Genomic DNA, 9,856 nt, shown 5'->3' on the forward strand with positions numbered 1-9,856 from the left:
GCGTGTGGGTGGGTGCGCGCGTGTGCGCGGCGGGCGGCCGGAGAACGGGGGAGCGGAGGGGAGGCGGCCAGCCGGAGGGGGCGTGGCCAATGGCGGGAGGCCCAGGCTCGCGCGTCGCCGTTGCCGTGGCGCCGTCCAATGGGCGGCCGCGTTGCTGGGGGGCGGCGTCCAACGGGCGGGCGCGTTGCTGCGGAGCGGAGGTGGCGGCGGCGGGGCGGCCATGGAGGTGCGTTGCGGCGGGCTGCTCTTCAGCTCCCGCTTCGACTCTGGCAACCTGGCGCGGGTGGAGCAGGTGGGGCCGCCCGAGGGCCGCGCCGCGCCCGGCGGCTCCGCGCTGCCCGCCGCCGACTACGAGTTCAACGTGTGGACGCGGCCCGACTGCGCGCACACCGAGTACGAGAACGGCAACAGGTAACGGGCGGGCGGGGCACCGCGCAGCTCCGTGCAGCTCCGTGCAGCTCCATGCAGCTCCATGCAGCTCCGCGCCCCCCCTCCGCAGGTCGTGGTTCTACTTCAGCGTGCGCGGCGGCGCGCCCGGGAAGCTGATCAAGCTGCACATCCTCAACATGAACCGGCAGAGCCGGCTGTACGCGCACGGCATGGCGCCCTTCGTGCGCACCGTGCCCGGGCGGCCCCGCTGGGAGCGCGTCCGCGAGCGGCCCTGCTTCCAGGTGCGGGGAAGGCCCGGCTGGGGCGGTCGGGAGCGGCTGTGCATGGCTGCGTGCTGCCCGCTCAGCTCCGCTTTGTGTCTCTCCCAGATGGTGGAGGCCCAGTTTGTGCTGTCCTTTGTGCACCGCTTCCTGGAGCACCGCGGCACCACCACCTACTTTGCCTTCTGCTACCCTTTCTCCTACACGGAGTGCCAGGAGATGCTGGCGCAGCTGGACAGCCGCTTTGAGGAGTGCCGGCACATGGCTCCCAGCAGGTGCAGGGATGGGGCACGGCGCTCCCTGCTCCCGGCTCGCGCTGCCCTGCATGTGCTTGCAGGGAAGGCTGGGGGGCCGAGGGCCGAGCCCTGCGGCTCGGAGCTTCGCTTCTGGGAGGGGCTGGGCTGGAACCGCTTCCCTTGGAAAGGAGAAGGGGTTCTCAGAGGGCTGAGCGCTGTGCCGGGCAGAGCCTCGCTTCCTTTCTGCTTCCTGCCTGCGGGAAGGTTTGCTTGTCTCGGTTTCGCCGCTCTGATTCTGATTCCCGTCCCAGCGAGGCTCAGCTGCAAGTTGTGACGGCCGGCCCTGAGAGCCCGGCGGTGAGGATTTGGGCCGACGTCCCCTGAGCTCGCCCCTCTCCCCACAGCCCCCTGGACTCAGTCTATTACCACCGGGAGCTGCTGTGCCACTCCCTGGACAAGCTGCGCGTCGACCTGCTGACCGTCACCTCCTGCCACGGCATGCAGGAGCGGCGTGAGCCGCGGCTCGACAAGCTCTTCCCAGACACGGCCACGCCACGGCCGCGCTGCTTCACGGGCAAGAGGGTGAGCAGCTGCTCGGGGACCCCAGAGCGTGCCTGCCACCCCAAACGGGGGCTCAGCATCGGAGCTACACGGGGCCCGGGTGGGAGCGCTGCCTGTCACACCTCTGCTCGCCCCCAGGTGTTCTTCCTGAGCAGCCGCGTGCACCCCGGTGAGACGCCCTCCAGCTTCGTCTTCAATGGCTTCCTGCACTTCATCCTGCGCGAGGAGGACCCCCGTGCCCAGATGCTGCGTCGCATGTTCGTCTTTAAGCTCATTCCCATGCTGAACCCAGACGGAGTGGTGCGAGGTCACTACCGGTGAGCGGCTCTCTCTCACTCTGGGGTTCATACAGCCCAGCTGTTTGCAGGAGGAACTGTGCTGGCGGGCTCGGGGCTCAACGCAACGTGGCTCTTTGCAGGACTGACTCGCGTGGGGTCAACCTGAACCGACAGTACCTCAACCCCGATGCCGAGCTGCACCCCGCCGTGTACGGGGCCAAAGCAGTGCTGCTGTACCACCACGTGCACAGCCGTGTGCTGCCGGGCAGCCCCGACTGGAGGACCTACGTCTCGCCGCTCAGCACCGGTGTGCTCAGCACCAGATCTTCCAACCATTCCGTCCCAGAGGCAGCGCTGTCGGAGCTGGAGAAAACCAACAACCTCCGCAACGCTTCCAGCACTTGGAGTCAGGGCCTCGACCCTTCTCAGAAACCCCAGGTGGACCTGATCCTCCCTGCACAGCGCTGCGAGGAGGAAGCTGGGCAGCCGCTGCCGCTTCCCGAAGCCATCCTGCCCCAGCACAGCGGGCTGGCCTACTATGTCGACCTGCACGGGCACGCCTCCAAGCGTGGCTGCTTCATGTATGGGAACAGCTTCAGCGATGAGAACGATCAGGTGAGGTTAGGAGCTCTGCCTCGGGGCTGTGGTCTCACTGCTGTGGTCTCACGGCGCTGGGACTTGTAGCCGGTCCTAGCCCTGGCGTGGGAAGGATGGGAGCTGCCCCTGCGCCCCATAAAGGATGAGGGCAGTGTGGTGAGCTGTGCCTGCTGCTGGCTGTGGGCAGGGGATGCTTGCCCTGCAGGGATACCGCATCCCTGGGGTGTTGCTGGGACACAGCATCACCTCCTGCCCTCTGCGCCGCAGGTGGAGAACATGCTGTTCCCTAAGCTCATCTCCTTGAACTCACCTCACTTTGACTTCACGGGCTGCAACTTCTCAGAGAAGAATATGTATGCCAAAGACAAGCGGGACGGGCAGTCCAAGGAGGGCAGTGGGCGTGTGGCCATCTACAAAGCGCTGGGGATCATCCACAGGTAGGCAGAGCTCCGCATCATGCTGCGCTGCACCAACCAGCGTCAGCCAGCAGATGGATCTGGTCCAGGCCCAGGCAAAGAGCTGGGTTTGCTGGAGGCAGATGTGGGAGCGCCGACACAATGCAGGTGCATCCTGCCCGCATCCTCTCTGCTTTTTCTCCTTGCCTCTCTGACCCTCCTGCAGCTCTTCAGACTTTCTGTAGCGTGGCTTCGGCTGGGAAGAACCACAGAGGTCACCCAGTTCTTGTCCAAGCACTTGTGGTGCATGTTTGCTGCTTTCCAGACAGAGAGCACTTTCCCAGATGGACATGTTTGTGTTTAGCTGTGATTCAAACTCGTTGTAGAGGTTCAGTTTTGCAGATCTCACGCACGAGATTGCTGTGGTATGCAAGCTGAGGGCATTCTTCTGCTCTGTAGCAGCTGCATGCCTCTGTTTGGCAGCAATGTGATATTTTTGGACTGTTTCTGTTGTGGTTGCTGGGAACAGAGGGAGGGCTGCTGGGAACCACCAGGGAAGGGCAGTAAGAAGTCAGTTGTGCAACACCTCCTTAGCAGATCCCCCAGTCCCCACGTATGATAGCTAATGAACCTTTCTCAGTGCATCACCTGGGGCAGCCCACCAATCCTCTGCACTTGTCCCAGGAAGGCGTTCCCCAGCACCCTTAGAGAGCAGTGACTTCTCCTGGCACAGAAGCAGTGCTCACTGACTGTTCATATCACAATTATTTTTTCTCAGTTGCTCCTGAGCATGAATTAATTTCCTGTACCCGAGATACAAAGAGTACTGCCTGTGGCCACGTTAATCATTGATCTGAAAAGCCATTACTTCTACATGCAGCTTGGAAACGCTGAGGGCAGAGAAAGGTTGACTGTTGAAACAAAGAACAATAACATGGCAAATGGAAAAGTTCTTGCAGGCTTCTTGAGAACATAGAGTGAGGCAGAGGATGAAGGAAAGCACTATGAAGATAGGTTCAGGGAACTGGATTTGTTTGGCTTGGAAAAGAGAAAGCTCCAGGGAGACCTTGTGGCCTTCCAATACCTGAAGGGAGCGTATAAACAAGAGGGAGAACGGCTGTTTGTGAGGGTGGATGGTGATAGGACAAGGGGGAATGGTTTTAAACTGAGACAGGGGAGGTTTAGGTTGGATCTTAGGAGGAAGTTTTTCCCCCAGAGGGCAGTGAGGCACTGGAACAGGTTGCCCAAGGGGGCTGTGGATGCCCCATCCCTGCAGGCATTCAAGGCCAGGCTGGATGTGGCTCTGGGCAGCCTGGGCTGCTGGTTGGTGACCTGCACACAGCAGGGGGTTGGGACTGGTGGGCCTTTGCAACCCAGGCCAGTCTATGATTGGCTGGGAGCCTCACCATCAAGTCATTTTGTTCCCTGCTATGAGAAGAGCCACGCTCATTCCTCTGTACCTGCTCAAAAAGGAAACACAGCCATGACCTCCTTACAGCAGAGATTGGAGCAGCAGAGAGTGGCACAACAGCACTGGTGTAGAGGGACGTGGTGTAATGGTGGCACATGGGAGGTCAGGCTGACGGTCCTTGATCTTGCAGCTCTTTTCCAACCCTAACAGGTGTAGGATTCTGTCAGGGGAGGCCCCATGTGCTGCCCCTGGGGCGCAGAGGAGGAGGAGGAAGTGCCACAATTGTTTGCTGAAGTCTGGGATTTGTGTTTGCATCGCTGCTCCCTGTGGTGCAACAAGCTCAAAACTGCATGGAAGGAGAGAATTCCTCTGTGTTGTGTCAGGAGCCCTGTGCCCACCCCCAGCCCTGCTGTTTGCCTGTGGTTTTTCATATCTGCTGTCCTGTTCTTGAGCAGAATAAACCACCTCCTGGAGCCCTCCTGTCCTGGCTGAGGCCCGAGGCCTCCCCTGTATGGATGCTGAAGTCTCTCCCTATCCCAGGGCTGTGCTCGTTCTGTCCGCTTCACTCTCTTCCATAGGCATCCCCAGCTCCTGTGTTGTGGCCATCGTTACTAACGGCCGCGTTCCCTTCTGTCCCGCAGCTACACACTGGAGTGCAATTACAACACGGGCCGCTCGGTGAACAGCATCCCTCTGGCCTGCCACGACAACGGGCGCGCCAGCCCCCCGCCACCACCCTCCTTCCCCTCCAAATACACCGTGGAGCTGTTTGAGCAGGTAAGAGCCGCCGCGGGGCAGTGGGGCCGCACGATGGGGCCACGTCTCACCGCCTCCCCTCACCCTACAGGTCGGTAGGGCGCTGGCTGTGGCCGCACTGGACATGGCAGAGTGCAACCCGTGGCCGCGCATCGTGCTGTCGGAGCACAGCTGCCTCAGCAACCTGCGGGCCTGGATGCTGAAACACGTGCGTGGCATGCGGGGCAACGGAGCCTGCGTGCGGAAGAGAGAAGGCCGCAGCCCCCCCAGGAGTGCCGGGTGAGGGTCGGGGAGTTGTACTGTGAGGGCAGGGCCGAGCCACCGGCTCACACTGAGGTCCGCTTCTCCTCCCCTGGCAGCGGGCTCCCGACCTCAGCCTCAGAGAGCGCCCTGTCCCGCGTGCGCAGCTTCAGCCACGGCAGCCAGCAGGACTCGCCCCGCGTCAGAGCCTCACCCAGCTTCCCAGGTGCTGCTGTGGATGCTCCGGGCCCGCAGAAGGGTGACGCGCAACCCCCGGCACCGCTCCGAGGTAAGGCGGGCTGGTGGCTGCTCGCACACATGCTGCAGTGCCTGCCGAGTTGCTGTGCTGAGCCGCAGCCCTGACTCGAGGAGCGCTCGGTGACGGCGTAATGCTTCGGTTTGATGTGACAAAAGTGGGTTTGTGTGGAAGAATTGTGTGTGAGAGCGGCCACCCCGTCCTCTCGGAAGGGCCCTGGACATGTGGCAAGAGACCCCTGATGGCAGCATCCTATGGGGCTGCAGGGCCAGCACAGCGCCCAGCCCCACATCTGGGCCACGCTCGCTGCCCACTGCCACGGCCCCGCCGTGCCCTGGGCTTGAAGCATCACTGTGGAGGGCAGAGCAGTGTGAAAACCTCTTACCCCGCAGCCTCTGCCACCCAGATCGTTCCTGGGATACACCAAAGTGCCTTTCTGTACCCCAGGCAGTGGCTGAGGGTGCTGCGGGCGCGTGCCAAGCTGCCCGCACACCTGGGAGGCACAGCCACAGCCCTGCCACATGGTGACACAGAAGGCGGTGGCCATACCCTTCACTGCAGGGCGCTGCCCAGAGGTGGGCACAGCCGCAGTGCTGCAGGAAGGCTGCAGCAGTGTGCAGTATAGCAGAGCTTGGCTGCAGCCCCAGCAGTGGGGCTCAGAGCGGAGGGCTGCGGGTGCTGCTGGGTGTGCGTGGAGCTGTGCTCGGGTCCAGGCTTTGTGCCGCCGTGTTTCTGAGTGTCGGTGTGTCCCTGTGCTTCGCGTGTGTTGCACGCATCGCTTCCTCCTCCATGGTTGTTGCTTCCTGGTGTTCTGTAGTGGTTCTCCTCTGCCTCGAGAGCACAGCAGGGAGGAAATAAAAGGTTTGTGTTCCCATGGGCACGTTGTGGCGTCTGTTCCTTCTGCCGTGCGCACGCTGCCCGCCCGCAGCAGCCTGCAGGGCTCCAGAGCCAGCACGACGGTGGGGGGACGCTGGGGGGCCCGGCTGCCCTGCTCTTGGGGCAGAGATGATGGCATTATGCAGCAGCTCCAGCACGGTGGCAGCAGGGCACCATTCCAGCCATGGTGCGGCTTCGGTGTTTGTGTAGCATCTGTTGGAAGCGTGGCTGTAGGCTGCCCGACCCCTTGGCTGTGCTGTGTCAACCCCTCACTATCCACCCTCCTCTCTGCCATCCCCTTGTGGTACTGAGATGCTGCCGCTCCCTTTTCCTTCCCCATGCAGCTGGAAAACAGAAGCACTCAGATGCAGTGGTGTGGGGCAGCACGGGATGAGGCTGCTGCCCTGGCACATCCCCTTCCTGTGCACACAGCTGCATGCTGCGCGGAAAGGGGCCAGACGCTGCCGCCTGCACAGGACGTTGGGGGTCAGGGCTCAAGCCTGGCTGCACTGCCTGTCCTATGCCACAAGTTACAGGGACATCCTGCGCCACTGGCCCTGACCCCAAGCAGGCTCATCCCCTCCTCAGCTGCCTCCTCAGTCAGATGAGGAGCTCCTGCTCTGGTCCAGCTGGACTTGAGGGGACCTCATTTCAGAGCTCTCTGGTGCTGTGCTGAACTCAAGGTTGAGTACTGCTGCTTGCTGCCATTGCCCCTGAGCACCAGCACGTGGGGTTTGGCTGCTGCACACCCATAACTCCCCTCTAGCTGCAGAGACCCACACAGCGTAGGGCCTACTCTTGCTCAGGCTTCCTGCTTCCTCAGCTTTCTGTGCCATCTTCAGAGTCCCCATGCTGTTTCCTTTTCCCCAGCTCCCAGGGCCAGCCCACCTCTTATCTCAGGAGCTGCGTCCTGCAGACTTCAGCACTGCTGTTGCTGCTCATCCTCTGTCCCCTGCAGGCACTCATTAGCAGCCCTCCTCCATCATGCCTGCCGACATGCAGCGCAGGCTCGGGGCTTTGTCTGTGGCCACAGTCTGTCCCTGCGGTGCGGGGCCGCGTGGCTGTAGCTCTTTATTCTCACTCCAGCATCCTGTTTCCCATTAGCTGCGCCGTGCTGGTTACCGCCCTCCTGCTGCCGGCGTTCCAGCAGCTGCTAAAGCTTTGGCAGCAGCCAGTCCGGCTCTGCTGCCAAAAAGTCCTCCAGGCACAGGGGCTGCTCCTGTGCCAAAGCCATGCCTGTGCCTCGTGCCGGGGGATCCGTGCTTGCCTCACGCTCTTTGCGCAGCAGGGGGGGGATCTGGCCTCAGTGCCGTGCAGCACCTCAAGTAGCTCTCTGCAATGAGCCGTCTCCTTTGTCCCACAGGGTTCCTGCCAGCAGGTGCCTGTGTGGAGTCAGCGTTGGGTGCCAGCTACAGACTGCGGGAGGCTCCGCACCGTGGTGGCAGCAAACTGGGGGCTGCGCACAGCACCGTGATGCTTCAGGTATGGCTGTGCAAAGGGGGAGCGGGGGCCTGGCCACTTCTCTGGGGGTGTGAAGGATGTGGGGCTGGAGCATGGCACGGCCACGATTGCACCAGAAAGGGACGGGCCCTAATGTTCTGCTCTGTTCCCTGCAGGTGTTCCCAAAGAAGCTGAATGCCAGGAGGGCCCTGGAGCAGCCCGGGTAGGTGCTGGCGTGGCCATGGTGCTGATCCAGCCCACAGGAACCCCATCCCCATCCCAGGCCCGGTGCGCCGCTAAGCCCTCACTATCCTGTGCGGTTCCCTGCAGCCCCGGGGGGCTCACCACCCGCCCCAGCAGGATCCCAGTGCGGAGGAAGGCGGCAGCAGCCCTGAGCTTGCCTGTGCTCAGCTCCAGCAGCTCTACAGCCCTCCAAGCCCCGACACACAGCTATGCTGCCCTCTGCACCACGCGGTCTACCCCAGACACTGCTGTCCCGACTGCCCTGGTACAAGAGGGCAGCAATGCAGCACCAGCCCCAACCCCACTCCCCGTACCTCCAGCACCCTGCTTGGAGACCCCAGTCTCTGGCAGCAGGGCACCCAGCGTGGAGCAGCTGCTGGGCGAGGGTCTGCGCCCTCAGGTACAGCCCAGGGGGTGGCAGGGGAACGTGGCACATGCGGGGGCCTCCATCTCTGGCCTCCCCCCACCCGCTGTCCTGCTTTGCAGTGCCCGCCCAGCCTCACCGCCGCCCGCCCCGTGCTGCGCTCCTACCGGCAGCTCTTCTCCTTCTGTGCTGAGGCCTGAGCGTGGCCACAGGCACCGGACCCGCACGTGCCACGGCTGTGTGCCCAACCCAGGAGCCACCGCACGGCGAAGCCGCAGCCGCCAGCAGCGCTGCATTCGGTGCCATGCCCGGGGTTGGGGGCCACCCTGCTCAGCCCCGAGGCCCCGAGGCATTTTTACATAACACGGTTTTGTCTCATGTCGTGTTTCTGTCAAAGCCCAGTCAGAGACGGCACGGTGGTGAGGGGTGTCAAGGGGTGAGGGTGGGGGGGGATTCCACAGCCGCCATGGTGCGGTGCTGCTCTGTGCAGTGCAGGCCTGTGGAGAAAGAGCACTGTAAGCAAGGAGCAAGGGTGGCACAGGAATAAGGATGGGGATGGGATGGCGATCTGGATGAGGACAAGATGGGAGCATGTGTGATGGGAATAGGGATGGGATGAGGATGGGGACAGGGCCGGGCACCAGGATGGGGATAAAAGGAGGATCAGGATGGAAATGGGGATGAAGATGGTGACAGAACGTAGATGGTGACAAAGAAAAGGTGTGGGATTGGAACAGGGACACAATGGAGATAGGGATGGAGACAGGGTGGAGACAAGGACAAGATGGGGGCGTGTGTGACAGGGATGGGGACAGCATGGATGTGAACAAAGATGACAAGGTGAGCGGGGATCAGGATGCGGTGACCACGGGAATTGGGATGGGAACACGGGACGGGACTGGGGACCGGAAGGGAGACAAGGGTGGCAATGAAGATGGAGATAGGGACGGGGACAAGGGCGAGGGGAAGGCCGGGGATCAGGGAGGGAACGGGGACCAGGGCGGGGGCGCCGCAGTACCGGTGCCGCTCGGGGCTCGCTCCCGTTTCACTCCTGCCGCTTGGGGTTGTTAACGGCCACGTAGTGGTAGAGCACGACGAGCAGGAAGAGCGACACGCCCAGCATGTTTGCGAAGATGGCGAGCTGCACGTCCGTCACCATCCTGCGGGCAGCGGCATGGATGCGGGATCCCAACCGGGCATCGGGCCCCGACCCCCCATCCGGTACCGGAACCCACAACCCGCCCCAGGCCTTCCCCTCCCGCCGCTCACGCGATGCCGCTCCGCTCCGCCGCCGCTTCCACGTCTCCGCGCGCCCCGCACCACTTCCGGCCGCCACTTCCGGCCGCGGGGCACTTCGGGAGAGCGGGGGGCGGGGCGCCATGGAGCTGCGGTCTCGTGACGTCACTACTCCGCCGTGATGTCACGGCCGCGGGCTCGCAGCCAGCAGCGTCCCACGCGGGCCTCGCCCCGACGGGCGGCGGCAGCCAAATATAGCGCGGGGCTGGGCGGGGCCGGGGGGCGCCTCCAGCCGCGGGGCTCCGCGCCCCGAGCCG

General features: G+C 63.1%; 2 protein-coding genes across 6 annotated transcripts in view; one reads left to right on the forward strand and one right to left on the reverse strand.

Annotated features, from left to right (window-relative positions):
* Window positions 1-9,687, reverse strand: part of OST4 (oligosaccharyltransferase complex subunit 4, non-catalytic) — a 223,238-nt gene extending 213,551 nt beyond the window's left edge. The window contains exons 1-3 of one of the 2 annotated variants that reach the window (XM_052693919.1): window positions 9,573-9,687; window positions 9,322-9,463; window positions 8,672-8,800 (exon numbers count right to left, since the gene is read on the reverse strand). In XM_052693919.1, coding sequence (XP_052549879.1) covers window positions 9,349-9,462 — 114 coding nt within the window. In that variant the 5' untranslated portion in view covers window position 9,463; window positions 9,573-9,687 and the 3' untranslated portion in view covers window positions 8,672-8,800; window positions 9,322-9,348. Of the gene's footprint in view, window positions 1-8,671; window positions 8,801-9,318; window positions 9,464-9,572 lie in introns of those variants that run through there. The other variant, XM_052693930.1, reaches the window with a different exon arrangement.
* AGBL5 (AGBL carboxypeptidase 5) lies at window positions 184-8,693 on the forward strand. 4 transcript variants are annotated; one of them, XM_052691150.1, is made up of 13 exons: window positions 184-411; window positions 500-671; window positions 759-925; window positions 1,291-1,468; window positions 1,586-1,764; window positions 1,866-2,340; window positions 2,590-2,759; window positions 4,770-4,905; window positions 4,976-5,163; window positions 5,244-5,413; window positions 7,620-7,738; window positions 7,873-7,919; window positions 8,027-8,693. In XM_052691150.1, the coding sequence occupies exons 1-13, from the start codon at window positions 221-223 to the stop codon at window positions 8,664-8,666; spliced, it is 2,832 nt and encodes a 943-aa protein (XP_052547110.1). In that variant the 5' UTR covers window positions 184-220; the 3' UTR covers window positions 8,667-8,693. The 4 variants fall into 4 exon arrangements, with proteins under 4 accessions (XP_052547110.1, XP_052547118.1, XP_052547100.1 ...); XM_052691158.1 differs by having other exon boundaries at window positions 500-925; window positions 8,027-8,339; window positions 8,426-8,620; XM_052691140.1 differs by having other exon boundaries at window positions 500-925.
* Window positions 9,688-9,856: the final 169 nt, after the last annotated feature.

The sequence above is a fragment of the Tympanuchus pallidicinctus genome, unplaced genomic scaffold, assembly GCF_026119805.1.
Source record: "Tympanuchus pallidicinctus isolate F22 unplaced genomic scaffold, pur_lepc_1.0 scaffold1, whole genome shotgun sequence".
NCBI lineage: Eukaryota > Metazoa > Chordata > Aves > Galliformes > Phasianidae > Tympanuchus > Tympanuchus pallidicinctus.

Bases quoted from the DNA above. Each gene is read 5' to 3' on its own strand.
- AGBL5 (XM_052691140.1), top strand. From the start codon at position 221: ATGGAGGTGCGTTGCGGCGGGCTGCTCTTCAGCTCCCGCTTCGACTCT. The intron at 1,469-1,585 runs GTGAGCAGCTGC...GCTCGCCCCCAG, and splicing joins GCTGCTTCACGGGCAAGAGG to GTGTTCTTCCTGAGCAGCCG. The intron at 1,765-1,865 runs GTGAGCGGCTCT...GGCTCTTTGCAG, and splicing joins GTGGTGCGAGGTCACTACCG to GACTGACTCGCGTGGGGTCA.